The sequence below is a fragment of the Centropristis striata genome, chromosome 1 (assembly GCF_030273125.1).
Source record: "Centropristis striata isolate RG_2023a ecotype Rhode Island chromosome 1, C.striata_1.0, whole genome shotgun sequence".
In the NCBI taxonomy this organism is placed as follows: domain Eukaryota; kingdom Metazoa; phylum Chordata; class Actinopteri; order Perciformes; family Serranidae; genus Centropristis; species Centropristis striata.
This window is the reverse complement of record NC_081517.1, coordinates 10899454-10919444: the sequence shown is the minus strand read 5'-3', so window position 1 is coordinate 10919444 and position 19991 is coordinate 10899454. Positions and strand designations below refer to the sequence as shown.

The window sequence follows — 19991 nt, the reverse complement described above, 5'->3', positions numbered from 1 at the left end:
ATTTTAGTGTCAGAAACAGTTTATAGAGCTGCGATCTTAATTCTTAGAATTATTAGAATTATTTTATTTATTATGAAACGTATCGTCGTTCCGTCGCGCTGAGACAGAAACATGATCTCATCTCGTTATAAAAATAAACAATATAAATAATAACAGAGAGAATAATGTGAACATACTGCGGCTGAATCAATCTGCGGCTCCGGATGTTTACGGAAGCGTCGCCACAGCAACGAGCTCGTCACAGCGCGGGGGGCGGGGCTAATCAAGTCAATAAAACAATTATGTTATTTTGCGGTTTATTGTCTTTTATTGTGTCCACACAGCTGCCAAGTATCGATGTTATGTTAAATAAATTATAAATATTACAAATAAAAATTAATAATTTTGAGTTTACATGTCTCATTTCACTGTATTTTAATGTAAATAAACATTACAACAACTTTACAACAACTTTATAATATTACATAAAAGTATTTATTTTGCTTTGTTGTGATGCTTGTTGTGCATCAAAACTGCTGATAAACACTGAGGACGGTCGATTTTATTTATTTTTTCTTATTGTTGTTGTTGCTACACATATTTGTACCTATATTTCTATTTTATTCTATTGTACATACCTCTATTTTATTTTACTCCATATTATTCTATATTTATATAATTCTATTTGTACATATCTTTATTTACTTAAGACTTTAAGGCATTTGTAATTATATTGTTGTAAATTTAGTGCTTTTTACTTTTTACCTGTATCTGTTTACAGAAGAACTTCTTTTACTATTCTTATACAGCAGCAACTGTAACAACTCCGGCGGATAAATAAAATATTTCGGATTTATTTAGTTTTTATTCAAGTTTTGAACAGGCAGCTGTCGGGACGCTCCCGCGAACTTCTGAGGACCCGCACTAGCATGCCTGTGTGACAATCAACATTAGTTCGCAGGCTAACGGGCTGCTAACAGACAAAACTCAGAATAAAAACAGAATTAAAATGTCAGAGATGAAGGTGAAGAAGGAGGGGAACCTGGCGGACCCTGCGGAGGTGGAGAACAGGTGAGAGCTTCCTGCGGAGCTGCTGGCGCTGTTAGCGGAGGACGGAGCGCTGAACTCCGGCAGGTTTCTGATAGATTTAACGTTCAGTTGGTTCCCAGCAGAAACACACAGACTGTCTGCCTCCGAGAAATAGGATTTATGACCGGAGGGAAGTGATTGTAATTTCGGCATAAAGTCAACACCACCAGCTGTGAGGTGAAAACTCTGCTGGAGGATTTAAGTTGTCTTCTTACAGGTTTAGAGAAAAACACGAGTCTACTTTTATATTTATTTATCCCAGCAAACAGGAGTTAACTGATCATTGAGTATTAAATGGTCCTCGGCTGCTAGAAAGATGCTGAAGACAACCAACAACCTGCACTGGACCTTTTAATGATTATAATAATCATAATAATATTAACAATGCACAGTAAACACACTGTAAGTTCCAACCAGCAATTAATCTAAAGGTGAAATATATAAATGCAGTCCATTTCAAATATAAATATCAATATGTTGTTTTTTTGCCCACATTTATGTTTAATATTTTAGAAATCATATTTGCTATATTAAGTAACGTATTGTTGCATTAATCAAATAATTTACATTTTTATTTATTTGTTGTTGGTTTCTTTTCCAGCTTCTGTCTTTCATACATTTAATAAATGACACTAATAACTGATTAATTCTGTCAAGCAATCAATTAATCAGCAGCTTTGACAAGTATCTGCCAAAATATTATGATTATTATTATTATTATTATTATTATTATTATTATTATTAATAATAATAATAATAATAATACTTATAATAAAAGGTGTCAGTTAGTAGATGAAACAGCAACACAAAATAAGAGTCACAGACTTATATGTGTTATGAGTTTTGTTTATATTTGTGAAAATTAGTTTGATACAGAACTTTCTATCCTCCAGGACAGTAATAATAATAATGACACTTATCAATGTCAACATTAATTTAATGTTTTACCTCAATTACTTTGTTTTGTTTCTTAGCTTAATAACCTCAATGTAACATTCACCTTCTGTTTGTTCTGTCGTCTTCCTCAAAGACAAACTGTGTCCTAACGACCAGAGGGCTTTTTGTCTCGGCTTTAAACAAGAAATTAACTGATAGTCGTTGTGTTTTCTTCGTGGATTGTGCAGAGATTTTTCTACTTATTTAACATTATTATGCATTATACAAACAATGCATTACACTGTCAGCCAGTTCTATAAATAATAAGTGAGAAAATTAAGAATAAGTAATAACCAAATTAGAAGCTTAATAAACATCATTCCTGTTCAGTTGCTGTTTAAAAAATAATAAAAATGTCTTACACCATTTCTAAATCATGCCGAGCAACATTTTCTGCTTTTATATTGTGTAAAAAAGTTTTTTTTTTAAATATTGGAAGGAAAAAAAAAAATAATAATAAAAATGTGTGTGTGTGTGTGTGTCAGGATCAAACTGCTGTGTCAGCAGTTTCCTCACGGGATCACAGACCAGGTGATCCAGAACGACATGCCTCACCTGGAACCTCAGCAGAGAGCTCTGGCAATCAACAAGCTGCTGTCGCTGGTCAGTAACGCTCGCTCTGATTGGACGCTTGGCCTTCTGCTCCTGATGACTGCAGCTGATTGGTTGTGATGTGTTGCAGGGTCAGCTGGACCTGCTGAGGAACAGTTCAGGGCTGCTATACAGGATGAAGGACGCTCAGAGCGCCAGGTAACACACCTGAACACACTCTGATCCAACACCTGCACACTGACCCTCTCACCTGCTCTAGGGCCTCATGTATCAAAGAGTGCGTAGCTTTCATACTAAAAGATGGCGTACTCCCAAAACTAGAAAAGTATGTATGCAAACAAATCAACGTACTGCCACTGCAGCGAGGTGGACTTGGTGATCTCCAGGGTGGAGGCAGGAAAATAAGCTTTTTGGTGTCTCAGGTCTGGGATCAGCAACAAGGTGTCACTGTGGCTGTTAATGCAGCCGGATCAGAGACCTGCACCATGGCAGAAGGGTCCCTCAACACACGCTCCTTCTAAACTCCACCGTTGTCAAGCTGCTCTAGAGCCAACAGAGCAGCCAGTGCGTAATGCTGCCAAGATAATTCTTACACATCAGTTTACAAGCCACACTTTGCCTATATCTAGTTATCCCAATTAAATTTCACATACGGATCATTTATGCACCACACTTGACTTATTCTGAAAGGATAAGTAAGGACACACGGTTTTTCTCCAGGGAGAGGGATCTGTATGTGATGGATCGATGTGCACCTGCAGCGTTAACATGTTAAACCAAAGGGGAAACAGTCGGCGATCAGGACTTTGACAGTGATTAAGGCTTAATGTTAGCTGGGAGAGATTTGTTTCACTATATTGCGCTCCATATTATTCAGAATCAGAAATACTTTATTGATCCCCAGAGGGAAATTCAGTATACATGTATATAAAAATAAAAATACTGGAAATAGCTTAATATATAGACTTAAGAAAATACACAATCTTAGAAAATGGACAAACTTAAAAATATACAGATGTCAACATAATATTATTGCACAAGTAAGCAGCATTATGCAGGTGAAGTATAAAATATATTAATAGATGAAAAAAAATCATCTTTCTACTTATATTTAGAATGTTATTGAGGGTGAAAACTGCTTTTTCTTCCATTGTCAGAGAGCTATAAACTGTAAACACAAAGCCAGTTGGTGTAGTTTTAGTTTAGAGATGAAACACGATTTAAATACAGCATAAAAGACATAAAGACACTTTTCATACATGTGGCGTGTGCGGGAAAAACGGCATACACAGCATTGATACATGAGCCCCCTGTTGTTGTTGTTGTTGTTGTGTTTCAGTAAGATGAAAGGTTCAGACAACCAGGAGAAACTAGTTTATCAGATCATCGAGGACGCAGGAAACAAAGGTGAGCCAACACACATGAAATTATCCTTGTTACCTGTTTAAATTAAGGTGGCCCTGAAGTGCAAACCACACCAGCAATTCATCACAACATGCCAGCAATTCATCACAACTGAAAGGGTAGGTAGATATTGGACACTGATCCTCTTCCTGATTGGTTGCTGCCGTCATTCGCTTCTCCATAGTCAAACCAGCCACCCTGTGATGCGCCCATATTGTGATATTAAAGTTAAATTCATTGAGACTGCTCAGAGCGAGCTGACATGAAGGAAAAATACTTCACTGTCATTCTTTCTCACTTTGCAGTATAAAACTCTTACCTGCAGAGAGGAGATGAAGTATTAACTTTACATGGACACTCCACATGATATAATGAAATTGCGTCACATGGAAAATGTATTTCTTGTGTTGCAAAATTCACAATACAATGCCCTCGTATATTTATTCATTCATTATCTTAAACCGCTTATCCAGACTTTATTATCCCGCGGGGGGCTGGAGCCAATCTCAGCTGACATTGGGCGAGAGGCGGCGTACACCCTGAGCAGGTCGCCAGACTATCACAGGGCTGACACATGGAGACAGACAATCACGCTCTCATTCACACCTACAGGCAATTTAGAGTCACCAGTTATACCTAAGTGCATGTTTTTAGACTGTGGGAGGGATCTGGAGTACCCGGTGAGAACCCACGCTGACACAGGGAGAACATGCAAACTCCACACAGAAGAGCCGCTGAACTGTCGACCCTCTTGCTGTGAGGCAAGAGTGCTAACCACTACACCACCTTGTAGCCCAGTAAATATTACATTATTTTAAAAATGAATCTGTTTCCAATCAATAATTCCACGTCTAATATGTTCTAGAGGACCTCGGGTATCTTCTCACAAACTCACAGAGTTGTCAATGTGGAATATCAGAATAAAATGCCCTTAGATATTTACTGTACAGTAATTATCCAAGGGCATTTTATTATGAATTTCGCCGACACAACAAATACATTTCCCGCACGACGCAATTTCATTATATCACGTGGTGTGTTCATGTAAAGTTAATACTTCATCTCCTCTCTGCAGGTAAGAGTTTTATACTGCAAATGAGAAAGAATGACAATTAAGTGTTTATCTTTCATGTTAGCTCGCTCTGAGCAGTCTCAATGAATTTACCATAAATATCACAATACGGGCGCACTACATATATATATATGTGTATATATATATACATATATACATATATATATGTGTATATATATATATACATATATATATATATATACACACAGTACAGGCCAAAAGTTTGGACACACCTTCTCATTCAATGCGTTTTTCTTTATTTTCATGACTATTTACATTGTAGATTCTCACTGAAGGCATCAAAACTATGAATGAACACATATGGAATTATGTACTTAACAAAAAAAGTGTGAAATAACTGAAAATATGTTTTGTATTTTAGATTCCTCAAAGTAGCCACCCTTTGCTTACTAGAATATAAGACATGTTTTCAGTTATTTCACACTTTTTTGTTAAGTACATAATTCCACAGGTGTTCATTAATAGTTTTGATGAATTTACAATGTCAATAGTCATGAAAATAAAGGAAACGCATTGAATGAGAAGGTGTGTCCAAACTTTTGGCCTGTACTGTGTATATATATATATATATATATATATATATATATATACATATACATATACATATGTAGAGGCGGCTGGTTTGACCATTGGGAAGCGAATGACGGCAGCAACCAATCAGGAGGAGGATCAGTGTCCAAAATGTACCTACCCTTTCCGTTGTGGTGAATTGCTGGTGTGGTTTGCACTTCAGGGCCACCGTATTAAATACAGACTCATAACAGGACATTATAAAGTTATTAATAATAATAAATGTAACTTAACAAGTTACAGTGCTTTTACTTTGAAATAAATCCCTGGAATGCAGTTTACGCTCATATTAAATAAATTAATAATAAAACAAATAAGCTCAGGAAATAAATCAATCAATCAATAAATGAGGCAATGAAAATAAAACCAATGCAATTATAAATATAATGTTGTTCAACAAATTAATGAATAGGACTACATTTATTCATTTAAATTATATAATCCAATATTTATTTATTTTCAAGGGCTATTATGATATACAATATAAATATTTATATGTATTCTTATAATTATTGCCTAATTTATTTGTATCAAGATTTATTTTAACGTGTAGTTTTGTTGTTAAAAAGTTTAGTTTCGTGGTTATAACGTGTAGTTTTGTTATAAAGCGTAGTTTTGTGGGTATAAAGTGTAGTGTTGGTTATAAAGTGTAGTTTGTTGTTATAAAGTGTAGTTTTATGGTAATACGTCTAGTTTTCTGGATATAAAGGATAGTTTTGGGCTGCAGGGATCTGGAGCAGAGATATCCGCTTTAAGAGCAACCTTCCTCTGACGGAGATCAACAAGATCCTGAAGAACCTGGAGAGCAAGAAACTGATCAAAGCAGTGAAATCGGTGGCGGTGAGTTAAAAGCCGTTGAACTCGTCCGACTCTTTGGAGACGACATTTGTTCACATCCATTCTGTTGGCAGGCGTCAAAGAAGAAGGTGTACATGCTGTACAACCTGCAGCCCGACCGTTCGGTGACCGGTGGCGCCTGGTACAGCGACCAGGACTTTGAGTCCGAGTTTGTCGAAGTTCTCAACCAGCAGTGCTTCAAGTTCCTGCAGAGCAAGGTACAAGAGAAGTTTATTACCACAGGAAACATGAACGTGTTGTATATGACGTGAGTCATGTGACCTTTGTTTGCTTGTCCAGGCGGAGGCGGCGAGGGACAGCAAGCAGAGCCCGATGGTGCAGAGGAACAGCTCCTTCGCCACCTCGCACGAAGTCTGGAAATACATCTGCGAGCTGGGAATCAGCAAGGTGACGCCCTTGTGGCCCTGCCCCCTTCATGACATCACACACGACATCACTGACCAACTGTTTGCCCGCAGGTGGACCTGTCCATGGACGACATCGAGACCATCCTCAACACACTCATCTACGACGGGAAGGTGGAGATGACAGTCATCGCCGCCAAGGAGGGGACGGTGGGCAGCGTGGACGGACAGATGAAGCTGTACCGCGGCGTCAACGCCGTCATCCAGCCAACCGGCCTTGTCAGGACACCCTGCGGCCTCTGCCCGGTAACTTGCGATCAGTTTAAAGCGCAGCGTCTCTCGTGTCCGCAACCGCGCCCTGACTTCCTGTCTTCTGTCCTCAGGTGTTTGACGACTGTCACGAAGGCGGAGAAATCTCGCCGTCCAACTGCGTGTACATGACGGAGTGGCTGGACTTCTGACGGCTCGTCTCTTCTCTCTGCAGTTTGTTATTCCAGCGATCTTTTCTTTTCTATTTAAGTTCAATAAAATTACAAAATGAAGACATGCTGTCTGGGTGTTTGACCTTTGACCCGTCAGATACGCCACAGACTAAAACTCTCAAACTGTCTCCAGGTGTTGACGAGATGCTTAAGGTCTGTGGTGATTAAAACTTGTTTTTCTGATGTGATGACAGACAAGGGCAGATGAAGCCTCACCGACATTTTTATTAACTTTTATTTAAACTGGAGGAACCATGGAGGAAAACCTTTATTTTCAACACGAAGAAGTAAACGAGGAAACAGCTGATCACAGGAAGTTCTCAGTCTGTGCAGGGCTTGAAGACCCCCGGCAATCCTCCGGAAATCCGGCTTGGGGTTTTTGTTTTTTGTTTTTTGTTTTTTTAATCACATCAAAAACCCTTAGTTAGTTAGATCTGGATATGACCAGTAGAGGGCAGCATTACGATGGATAGCCTACAGCCTGCCGGAGAAGAAGAAGAAGAAGAAGAAGAGGAAGAAGACGCAGAAGACGCAGAAGACGCATCAGCGAGCGTGCTTTAGACCCACGTCATTACTATTTTTCAAGAAAGCGACTGAAGACAAGTCCAGCGACTCCTTACTATTCTTAACGAGCCGCTAAGGAGACGGAGGCCGGCTTGTTAAGAAGAGCCGTGGCAGTTAGCTACAGTTAGCTCTGTAGCAGTACAGTGTGTATGTGCTGCTGCTGCAGGAGGTGTTCACTTAGCGATCTCTGTTTGTTTACAACAAGCATCGGACACTCTGTGCACAGTTAGAGATGACGGTTAATTCACGATCACTATGTTTATGATCAGTGAGGAAGCTGTGCATAATTAGCCATGCTGCTTTGTTTATGATAACTTGCTGTGCACAGTTAGCGATGGTGAAAACCACACGTCACATCCGGAGTCTCTAAATCCCTCTGGGGGCTAACTTGTAGTGGAGACACGCAGAGTGAGTGGACTTTTGAAAGGGTGAGGCCTGAGACTTTCCCGGTGGTAGTCGAAACACGGCTATATACGGTCCGTGCGTGCGCTCTACCACACGTCAACCTTACTGGGGATTTCCACCGGGCGTGGAATGGCCGCGGAATGGTTCCCCCGCGGTTTTGCTCTGTCCTCTGCCTGGCGTCAGTTCCCACCAGGCTCGTAACGGCAACGTATCGAGCTAGCCGCATACATACGAGATAACGAGATAAGGCTATAATCCTGAATGTACCGGAGACCGCCAGATCCCGTGATAAACTGTGTATAAAGTAAACAACAACAGCTTACTTTGCTTCTCCAACGTGGAAGATCTGTTGATCTGACCATCTATCCTTATAAAAAGAATGTGTTAAGTCATACATGATTGTATGCTGTTCCACTTCAACAATCGGTCTCTCGTTGTCCATGTCTCCTACCATCTGAGACCCTTTGATTGCTGATCTGGTGCCCCGGTCAAGACAACAACAAAACTTTCTCATCTGCATAAAGACCAACTTCAGTTTGTTATTAAAGATGTAATGTTGTTAGACCACTGCTGCTGTTTCTGAGTCTTTAAGATACAACAGAAGATGAAACTAGAAGACCCACGAGTCTCCTCTTTACTCACATGCCCACTTTATGTTGATAACAGTCAGTGATTCTCCTGCAGTAAATGCGTTATTGTGTCCTCATGTGCGTGAATCTTTGTGCATCCTGGGTCCCTAAACAGTCTGTGAGCTGCTTATCGGGTCTGACTGGAGAGCTGAGACTTGTGGATTCAATGAGCCCAATGAATCCACCAGACTGTTGATCCTCCCCTTTCCAAGATGGCAGCATGTCTTTTGTCTCTGTTAGGTGTCTGTCTGTGTTAATGTTTTAATGTTTTAATTTTAATTGGATTTTCACCGAAGGGCCAACTCTTGAAGGTCTGTGGATTGTTCATGTTTTGTCTGCTTTGGAAGGTTGCGCTGCCTTGTATGCTCTGGCCGGCTCCTTCTGCTTGTGGACTGGTTAGCTAGCCGCAGCCTGTTCTGAGCTTCTTGGAACTGTGAGGTGTGATTGAGTTTCTGCCTGGAGCTACTGTGGTGGGGCTTGAGATTGATCCTAAATTACACCAGCATACAGCAGTTCTGCTGCTTGAGGCCCTCTCCCTCCTCCCTGGTCTGCAGCCTAAGGTCTGTTCATCCACCCTGCTCTGCTGCCTGAGGCCCTCTCCATCTCCATCCACCCTGCTCTGCTGCTTGAGGCCTGCTCCACCCACCCTGCTCTGCTGCTTGAGGCCTGCTCCATCCACCCTGCTCTACTGATTGAGGCCTGTTCCATCCATCCTGCTCTGCTGCTTGAGGCCTGCTCCATCCACCCTGCTCTGCTGACTGAGGCCTGTTCCATCCACCCTGCTTTGCTTCCATCCAACCCAAGCCTCCAGTGAAGTTTTCAGGTTATCTGTCTTCTTTTACAATGTCGCTAATCATTGTATTAGGCTTTATTTCCTTGGTTGGACCAGCTGGGTGGTGGCCCCACATGTGTGGCAGTCCTCCTCCTCCTAAAACATCATCTCAGGAGGACATATTCGACTGGGTAGACCACAGCTATGAAAATGTGACTTTGCCCCACAATGACTGTTGCAGAGTTACTCTTACATCTTCACATGAGCATAGGATAGCCGTGTCTTTGAGCATATCCAAGTGGCTGCTTAAATCTGACATGTCCCTGCAGTTTTGCTGTCTCCTTGTCTTGAGTGAGCATTTTTGTAATTCTACAACCTCCTCTGCTGCTAACATTTACCCCTCCGGCCAAGTGTCGGATGTAAAAGGTCGTAGCATCAAACTTAAACGTTTAGTTATACTATTGCTACTGCTCTCAGGGAATGTTGAGACTAACCTGGGCCCTGATACACCGGCACATTGTTACACCCCTGCAGACTTTAAATCTAGAACTGGTCTTGGATTAATCCATATAAATGCAAGGAGTCTACTAAATAAGATGGACTTATTAAAGGTCTGGATAAACTCAACAAATGCTGATGTCATTGTCTTATCTGAAACCTGGCTCACCAAATCTGTGCTCGATAAGGATATTTCTGTCAATGGCTACAATGTTTATCGTGCTGATCGTCCAAGAAAAGGGGGCGGTGTTGCGATGTATATCAGGAGCAATTTTGATGTTAATTTAGTGCTTAAAGAGTCAGTATCTAAAGAACTTGAGTTGCTTGCTCTTGAAATAGAATTAACAAAGAATCACCGTATCATGCTGGTAGGATGCTATAGACCACCATCTGCTCCTAAAAATGCATTGTCTTCCCTTGTTAAATTCTTATCACAGCTGAAATACAGGGAATTACTTTTGGTGGGAGATTTAAACTGGGACTGGCTCATGCCTGTGTCTGACGACCTGAAAGCACAATGTGATTCTCTTAACCTCACACAATTAATTAATTCCCCTACCAGACCCAACCCCAAATGTTCCTCAAAAGCAACACTCATTGACTTAGCTTTAACCAATATGCCTACCAAATATGTGACAACAGGTGTCTTTCCAAATGATTTGAGTGATCACTGTGTGATAGCGGTCGTGAGAGACACAAGGCTTCCTAAAAGTAAGCCACGCTTTGTAGAGAAGCGCAATATGAAAATGTTTGTTGAACAGGCTTTCTTGCATGACCTTTATCATTTTGACTGGGAAAGGATTGCTCTTTTTGATGATGTTGAATTAGCTTGGAGTTACTTTCATGAAAGTTTCAGTCATATCATTAACAAACATGCCCCCCTGCGCAAATTCAGAATTAAAGGTCGTGATAATCCATGGTTTACAACCGAACTAGCAGAAGTTCTGCATGAGCGAAACTATGCATGGGCCAGAGCACGCAAATCAGGCTTGGAAACTGACTGGCTTTATTTTAGACAATTGAGAAATAAATTCACCTCTCTTCTCCGACATACAAAGGCTGAGTTTTACTTGTCCATGACTACTGAAAGTCTGAAAAATCCAAAGAAATTTTGGAAAGCAATTAAGTCTTTATCGTCTACCTCTAATTTAGTTAATCTCCCTTCCAGTATGCTGATTGATGGAAGCAGAGTAACTGACAGAACAGACATATTAAGTTGTTTTAACAAGCATTTTATTTCCTCCGGGTTCTTGTTTAACTCTAAAAACCCCTCTAAACAACCCACACCTAGTGAACAGGCCTCCAATGACCCTCCGCCGGTTGATAGGACCCCTGGTAACATTCAGGCTTTTAATTTCACACCTTTCTCTACAGCAGAGGTTGCTAAAGCTCTTAAAGACCTTGATCCTAAAAAATCACCGGGACCAGATAAATTGGAGCCTCTGTTTTTAAAACTGGCATCTGATATTGTAGCTGTTCCATTGTGTTATATTTTTAATCTTAGTTTATCGACCAATGTAATTCCAAAAGTCTGGAAATCTGCATTTGTTATCCCCCTTTTGAAAGGAGGAGATCCAACTATTTTAAACAATTATAGGCCTATTTCTAAACTGCCTGTTCTGGCTAAGGTACTTGAATTCCTTGTTAGTGAACAAGTAAAAGAATACCTGGCCACTAATTTTATCCTATCGATTTCTCAGTCAGGATTTCGTAAAAAACATAGTACTACCACTGCAGCCTTGAAGGTTATAAATGACATAACTGAAGCCTTAGATAATAAACAGTGTTGTCTTTCTCTTTTTATAGACTTTTCTAAGGCCTTTGACACCGTGGACCATGACATTTTGATTGAACGTCTTGCAGCAGTTGGGTTATCTGTGCATGCAGTTGGATGGTTTGCAAACTATCTTAAAGACAGAAGCCAGGCTGTCCAATTAGAAGGTGTCTCTTCTGAGGTTGAGTTTGTCCACAAGGGGGTGCCCCAAGGTTCAGTGCTAGGCCCTTTGTTATTTACTCTGTATATAAATAATATTGGAATGAATATCCCAAATGCAGCCTTTCATTTTTATGCTGATGACACAGTCATATACTGCTTTGCACCCACACCTGCAGAAGTGTTTTCATATCTGCAGAATGCATTTAATAAAGTGCAAGAACAACTCTGCCAACTGCAACTTGTTCTAAATGCTGATAAAACAAAACTTATGTTCTTCACTAATTCTAAATCAGCAAGACCAAGTCAGTCTGTCATTGTCACCAGCAATGGTCAACAAATTGAACTTGTAACTACTTTCAAATACCTGGGGTTCCTGATTGATGACCACTTGTCTTTTAAGGCACATATTCAATATACTATAAAGAAGCTGAAGGTTTTACTTGGATTTTATTTTAGGAATAAGTCTTGCTTTTCTTTTAGGGTGAAACAGAGGCTAGTGGAGTCAACCTTTCTTCCAATTATTGATTACGGTGATGTGTTATATATGAATGCCTCTGCACAATGCCTCCACATGCTCGATAGTGTGTATCACGGTGCTTTGAGGTTTATTACAAACTGTGGAGCTCAAACTCATCACTGTGTCTTATACAGTAAAGTGAATTGGCCATCTCTATATGTGCGCCGGCTCAGCCATTGGTACCAGTTAATTTATAGGGCTATTCTTCAGATGACTCCATCTTATTTATCTTCCCTTTTAACCGTGAACAATAGGGCCTACAGTCTCCGCTCCCAGGACTTTTATCATCTTAAGGTTCCTAATGTCAGAACAGAGTTAGGGAAGAAAGCTTTTAGATTTTCAGCTCCGAATACTTGGAACTTATTGCAACAAGAGCTCAAACTCCAAAGCCTGATATCACTAAATGTTTTCAAATCCATGTTAAATTCCATCACATCCAGACTTCAGGAGTGTAGATGTTTTATTTGAGTGCAAACTCTTTTAACCATTTTTTTTCAATTCAATTGTTTTTGTATGTATTTGTATTGTTGACCAATGTTTGTGACTATGTGTTGAAACGTTCTATTTGCTGCCGTTCTTGGCCAGGTCTCCCTTGAAAAAGAGATCTTGGATCTCAATGGGACAAAACCTGGTTAAATAAAGGTTAATAAAAAATAAAAAAAATGTTCTTGATGTGTGATGATGATGTTATCCAGTGAAACTTGAGCTCAGTGTATAAAATGAGCTGCTGGCCTGTGTCAAAATAAAATTTGCAGATGTTATCGGAAACAACGGCATTTGATCTTTTAGATTATTTTTTAGGCATTTTCATGATTTATCAGACAGAGTGGAAGGATAGAGAAAGAGACTCAAACTACGACAAGGACTCAGCCAACCAGCTCTCCAACCTAAAGACAGATCAGAGGAGACATGAAGGACTGAGTTGCTGGAGAAACCACCTGCAGGGTTTTTAGAGTCTCGAGTCACTGGGATGCCCGTTCGTTTTACTTATCTTTTATAACGTAAACAGAGTTTTTCGCCCTGACCTTTGGCCTTTAACTTAAAGTACCTGATGTGTTTCCAGCTGAATCAGCTGGTAACGAGCTGCTCCTCCTCCCAGCGGCTCATTACCAGCTCGCTGTCTGTCAGAGAGCAGCGCTCTTAGCTGGTTAGAGTCTAATGGTCTCGGTGCTGACCGTCAGCAGCCTGTTCTCATCTTTTCATCGATCCGTCAGCTGCTTCAGTCCGTGGAGGAAACACTACACTACCCAGGATCCTCAGCGGCAGAGCAGAGTGAAGCTGCAGCTGAGTGCTGCGGGGACATCAGGCTCATTAATTATTAATGAGCACTGAAGCTGCTGATGTGGGGCCACGCCCACTATGTGACGTCACTTCCGGTTGCAGACTGAACACAAACGTGTTTTAATGTGAATATTTAATATAAGATTTGTGGACGGGGACAGCGTCCCCTGCAGCCGGCTGAAGATTAATATGATTAAAAATAAATGCATAAATAAACTTAAATAAAGGGCGAACTGAAAAGGGAAAATTATAAATAAAAACAAAAGCCAACAATTTTTACAAAAAAAAAGTGTATATATATATATATATATATATATATATAATTATTATTTTTATTTAATTTTTATTTTAAATGTGTTCATTTTATCGTTATACATCGTGCAGGCGCGTGTTTGGTGTTTATTGTTGTTGTGATCAGCATGTTGTGTGTACATAAAGTTGTCTGGGGGAGGGGGGGGGCAGTGCGGATTCTTTCCCGTCAGCCCCTGCAGCAGCAGCAGCAGCAGCAGCGCCTCCCTCCTGTCTCTCTCTCCCCCTCTGTCTGTCTCTGTCCTCCTGTCCGACGCTTCTGGACTCTTCTCCTCTCGGATCAACTTTGCATTCTTGTCGGATCTTCTGAGCAGGTAAGCCGCTCTGTTCCTCTGGTTCTCTGTTCCTCTGGTTTTCTGGGTCTATTGTGTATCTGCTGTGATTGAATCTGTGCGGAGACTAACTTGGTGTCTGCGGAGTCTCTCCGCCGGATCAGCGGTCCGGAGCGGAGCGTCCTCCCGGAGGCCCAGTGCTCCCTCCAGGCCCTTCTCCGCTCCGTGCGACCGGGCTCGGTGCTCCTCGGCCCGCATGTCTGCTGGTCCCCCGCCCCGCCATGAACCGGGCCGGAGGATGGAGCGGGATAACGGTGCGCCATGCTCGGGCAGAAACAGGCGTGGCCCGGAGGAGGAGGCGCTGCGCCTGTTTGTGTCCCGGACAATAAACTGCGCACGTTAGCGCCGTGTTTTAGCGGCACAATGAGCGGGAGGAGCCCGTCCTGCGGCCCCAGGGCCTGGACACACCGACGGAGGATCCCAGGAGCAGGAGGACGGAGGCGGTCGGGAGGAGGACCGGGACTCTGCAGGCCTCTGGAGCCGTAGATACGGGTCCTGGTTCCCCTGACGTCAGAGAATCCGTGCAAACACAAACCGTCAGGTTGTCTCAGGTTCCCTTTAGGTTCAGGTCTGCAGGACTCCACAGGATCGGGATGTTGTCCTGCAGGGCCGGCAGCAGACCGGGAGGGGGCCAGGCAGACCCCCCCCCCCACCCGACATCAACAACAGGGTGCAGTGCCCACACCCACTAATATTAAATATAAATATAAATCTAATCAGGCTGACCTCAGGAACCCATTTGTGTCTCAAGTCTTCTGCTCTGTCGTCGTTTCTCACTGAATCTTTAAAAATGATCATTTAGTGGTTTGAAAATGTGTCACCGGCCTTAAAATCAGACCCGAACCAGAACCTGCAGGTCCCAGACCCAACATGAGTCATGCTCCATATGTTGTTAAAGAACGTTCTAGAAGCCTCATGAGAACATCGTTCACAAGTCACTAAAAGAACAACGTTCTGTGAATGTTATTTTAAAGAGAATATTTCCAGAACGTTCCTCTGAGGTTCCTGTGGTTAGGATGTTCTCATTGGGTCTCTACGGGGGGGATTCCTACATCAGAACGTTGTTGAAATATTTACATAACATTTCAGAGAGCACGTTCAGTTGTTAGAACATTCTTTTGGTATTTTTCTAGAATGCCAACGTTCCTTTAATGTTCCCTTCAGATGGTATCTGAGAGAACGTCTCATGGTTCTCCGAAACCGTGTTCCTGATCTAACATTCACGAACGACACTGTGAGACGAGAACACGTAAATGTTCTCCTGATCTTGTAGAAACGGTTCCAGAAGCAGCTTCAGTGACTGAAGGTTCTCTGCACCACCATTTAACACATTTATAACCTTCTCTAGACGTTCTCTGATGGTTCTCTAAAAGGACGCTGGGAGAACCCATTAGAGTTAATGTTGACAGGAAGTGGAGCTCTGCTGGGAATGATCGATCTGTTTATGATTAGATTGCTTCAGTTAACAGCTCCTGTTGTTCCGTTCTTTTGTTGTTCTGTTGGGTTTTTATGAAATATATAATCAGTCGTTATTAATGTTCCTACTGCTGTTAATTAAGAGTCTGTTTAAAGGATGAAACAATATCATATCTCCTGGAATGAAGGTTAAGTTATGTTTCTTTAATAGAAAAATATCAATAAAAATAGAGAAATGAAGTATGTAGATAGTCAAGAATATGATAGTGGCAGCGATGGTTCTGTTGGAGATGAAACAATAATAATAATGTAATAATAATGAGCGATGCGTCCTCACTTCACCCAGACTGAAGCTCATTAATATTAATAAGTGACTCTGTTGTCCATTAGTGAGCCGATCAGCTGATCGATGGAGCTCTCAGACCGGAGTCTCCTCTCAGCCAGCAATCATGAGAATAATAATAATAAAGATGTTGTCATGATAAAAATGGTCATATCTGCTGATAATTATCACAATTTATAAGGGACTAATTTCATAGGGAAATATTGAATTTTTAATAATGTCTTAGAGACCTTTAGTTACTTTATAGATTTGGATTATTAAAACAAAATAAAATCAACAACAAATGATATTTAGAATCAAGATGCGCTCCACACCTGCACAAGCAACAAGTGATTTATTTAGTTCAGTCGTCCCGAAAACGACTGAAGAGAACAAACATGTTAACTCTTTGTGACAGCGACAGAAAGTTTCACTGAGCGGGACGTCTTCAAAATACATCAAACAGATCTGTACCTAAGTGTACTTACAGCTACACCTAAACATTTTCAGCTCTACATTATGTTGACATCCAGCGTGATTCAATTATGAATGTTAAATTTAAATTATATTCTCAAAAAATATTACACAGACTTTCTGAGAATTTATGATGTATAGTCTGATCACAATTAGGCCTGTCACAATAATCACTATATCGACTTATTGTTCAATATCTGAAAATGGACACAATATTTTTTTTCTGGACTCAATATATTGTCGTATTGTCGGTGACTGTCTGTGACTTTTTGTGCTTAAAGTAAAGCTGCACATGTGTAAAAAAATATATATTTCCGAAGCAGCCATTCCAGCTGTTTATATGTTATTTTAATAATAAAATAATATAATACATAATGATAATCTCATTGCAATATTTTGTTAACAGAGCCTGAAAGTCCATTTTATTTGTTTTGGTTGTCGTTTATTCACTTATGTTTTATTTATCTAGGATATTTTAATATTTCTTTTCCACATTTCAATTCCAATGTTTAATATTCTCGAGATTTAAAAATTCATTGCTGTGGAAAAGGATGAACTTATTATGTTCTAATATTAGGGCCGGGACTCGATTTAAAAAAAATAATCTAATTAATTAGAGGCTTTGTAATTAATTAATCGAAATTAATCGCATTTTAATCGCATATAAATATTTGACCTGAGAACAGTGAGAAGTAATTTTTTTCACATGGATCTTTAGTATACCATTTAATAATGACTGAATACATAAGCTTAAGCAACAAAAATATTGTTTATTTTTGTTCAAGTCCCACTGACCAGTGCAATTTTTGCCATTAAGTGGAGCAATAGCATATTTAGAAATATAGTACATTTCAGAAATTCAGGTAGCCTATAGGTAGGTAGACCTTCTGTAAACTATAATACTTTGGTTTTTTAAGTAAAACACAATCCACGCTAGCTACCACACTAGCCGCTAGCCGCTATATGTTTTGCATTGAGGTGATACTTGAGGCTGGATGTGCTGCGGTGATATGCGAATTCCTTGTTACATAGCAACACAACCATGCTCTTATCGACGCTTCCATCCGTTGGTTTTTAGTAACTAAATGTCCCATCATCCACGGGGCCAACCAAAGCGTCTCATCAGCTTCTTCCTTCATGTTCACTGTGGTTTGTTGTTGTCTGAACTCATGAACGCTAGTTGGTGCTCCAGTATAATCGGTCTGCCTGAAACTCATCCAGTGAGAAACGTTCCGCAGTGCAAATATAAGTATGATTAAAATGCGTCCATTTTTTTAACCCGTTAATTTTTGTGTAATTAATTAATCTTAATTAACGCGTTAAAGTCCCGGCCCTATTTAATATCGTTATAAAACTAAACCAACATTGATACAACAATACTATTGTTTATAGTGATAGTTTCTGGGGAAATATATCATCCTAAAAATGTCTTATGGTGACCGGTCTAATCACGATGTGACTGAAGGAAGATGAATGTAGATATATATGATATAGATAAATCATCTGTAATCACAGGAACCAGCAGACTGTCTATCGTTCGTTCATCAGATTTTATTCCCCTGAAAGATGAAATAGATTAAAATAAATGTACTTTTTTTTGTTTCAACTTAAAAACTTGTGACATGAAGGAAAAAACAGATGAAATCGATAAAATACAATTGCTTATTTTTATTTTTCACAGCAGAGGCTGTTTTAATCTGCTGCAGCTTCATATTTACATCGCTGATGGAACTGCAGGGTGGGGTCAGGAAACCAGTGTGTGTGTGTGTGTGTGTGTGTGTGCATTAATCCAATAACTCCACCCGGCTCGGCTCAGTGTAGTGATGTCATCATCATCATTATTCTTCTTCTGTTCCTGGAACACAAACAGTCCACTCTTCCCTCAGCTGCTCGTGTTTCTGTAATATATAATGTTTAATAATCTGACAGCAGCTGTGACTCTCTAGGTAAAGAACAGGTGAGACGACTCACTGACCAGGCGATGAGACTTTAAACTGCTCAGAGGCTGTCATGTTCACTGAAACCTTTAATATCCTCCTGAACTCTCAGATAGTTCTTAATGTGTTTAGCCCTTCATGTGATCCTTAATAAACCTACTATTTGTCCCTAAGGCCACAAAACGACAACTTCCCAAAAACTGCTTTAAAAATATATATATTTTTTTTTCACTTTACACAAGTCAGTCTTTTACAACTACTTCAGCCTAAAATATACATATCAAATTTTAAATGATATTTTTGGAGTTTTTAACCCTTTAAAGGGCAGTTGTTGTTTTTTTACATAACTCCACTGTTTAAAACAGAAAACAACAACAAAATAATTTCCATAAAATACATTTCAAGAGGTATTTGATTATTGTTATTATTAGGGCCCTGAGATGAGTCAATGCTTGGCAGTAACATTGAGAGCATTGGAGAATCAGAAGCTGAACAACATCAAAGGGACTGTGTGTGTGTGTGTGTGTGTGTGTGTGTGTGTGTGTGTGTGTGTGTGTGTGTGTGTGTGTGTGTGTGTGTGTGTGTGTGTGTGTGTGTGTGTGTGTGTGTGTGTGTGTGTGGTCACCCTGGGACACAGCTGCTGCTGGGAGACAGGTGACACACACCTGCTGCCCTGAGTGTGTGTTGTGTGTTTCCTCAGCTGTGACTGTCAGGCTCTGAGGAATGTTTACTGGTGAGGAGGAAGCTGAAGACACACTCGCATACACACACGCATTCACGCGCGCGCACACACACACACACACAGTCCTTTGCAGTGGATTTAACCCTTGTGTGTCTTTGATGTACTGCCGTAGAAATTCTGCATTTCTGATTATATGGAACAAACTATTCATTTTCAGAATTTTAACCCTTTAGATTTTGTTGCTTTTTCATAGTTCTGTGTACAGAATTTCAGGGGAGAGTCGTTCTTTATTTAAGTAAAGACGTTCTTTATTTAAGTAAAGACGTTCTTTACAGAAACAAGAACGAGAATAGATAAATAGATAAAATTAAAAAAAAAATTTAACAAATAAAAACCAAAAACATTAAAAGAACGTTCCTTTAATGTTGGAATGTTTCTTTAATGTTAAAACCTTCCCTTTATGTTATAACGTTCCCTTGATATTGAAACGTTCCTTTGATGTCGGAACGTTCCTTTAATGTTGGAACCTTCCCTTTATATTGAAACGTTCCTTTGATATTGAAACGTTCTCTTGATATTGAAACGTTCCTGCACATTGAAACGTTCCTTT

At 40.2% G+C, this 19991-nt stretch overlaps 3 protein-coding genes across 4 annotated transcripts in view; all 3 read left to right on the top strand.

Annotated features, from left to right (window-relative positions):
• Positions 1-829: 829 nt before the first annotated feature.
• polr3f (polymerase (RNA) III (DNA directed) polypeptide F) lies at positions 830-7367 on the top strand. Its single transcript, XM_059330347.1, has 9 exons — positions 830-1050; positions 2490-2607; positions 2687-2754; positions 3896-3963; positions 6351-6463; positions 6535-6678; positions 6761-6868; positions 6940-7131; positions 7209-7367. The coding sequence occupies exons 1-9, from the start codon at positions 989-991 to the stop codon at positions 7284-7286; spliced, it is 951 nt and encodes a 316-aa protein (XP_059186330.1). The 5' UTR covers positions 830-988; the 3' UTR covers positions 7287-7367.
• A 146-nt stretch (positions 7368-7513) lies between these two features.
• On the top strand, positions 7514-12162 carry LOC131969177 (uncharacterized). Its single transcript, XM_059330357.1, has 2 exons — positions 7514-10669; positions 10818-12162. Exons 1-2 carry the CDS (start codon positions 9749-9751, stop codon positions 10836-10838), a joined length of 942 nt encoding a protein of 313 aa, XP_059186340.1. The 5' UTR covers positions 7514-9748; the 3' UTR covers positions 10839-12162.
• A 2238-nt stretch (positions 12163-14400) lies between these two features.
• The window catches only part of LOC131969040 (spectrin beta chain, non-erythrocytic 1-like), a 34659-nt gene continuing 29068 nt past the window's right edge, over positions 14401-19991 (top strand). Inside the window, exon 1 of one of the 2 annotated variants that reach the window (XM_059330162.1) lies at positions 14401-14532. The gene's annotated coding sequence lies outside the window, so the exon portion shown is untranslated. The remainder of the gene's footprint in view (positions 14533-19991) is intronic. The other variant, XM_059330170.1, reaches the window with a different exon arrangement.

Coding starts and splice junctions, on each gene's coding strand:
- polr3f (XM_059330347.1), top strand. CDS start 989: ATGTCAGAGATGAAGGTGAAGAAGGAGGGGAACCTGGCGGACCCTGCG. Junction 6,679..6,760: donor TCAAGTTCCTGCAGAGCAAG/GTACAAGAGAAG, acceptor TTGCTTGTCCAG/GCGGAGGCGGCGAGGGACAG. Junction 6,869..6,939: donor GCGAGCTGGGAATCAGCAAG/GTGACGCCCTTG, acceptor GTTTGCCCGCAG/GTGGACCTGTCCATGGACGA.
- LOC131969177 (XM_059330357.1), top strand. CDS start 9,749: ATGTCGCTAATCATTGTATTAGGCTTTATTTCCTTGGTTGGACCAGCT. Junction 10,670..10,817: donor ACTGGGACTGGCTCATGCCT/GTGTCTGACGAC, acceptor ATGTGACAACAG/GTGTCTTTCCAAATGATTTG.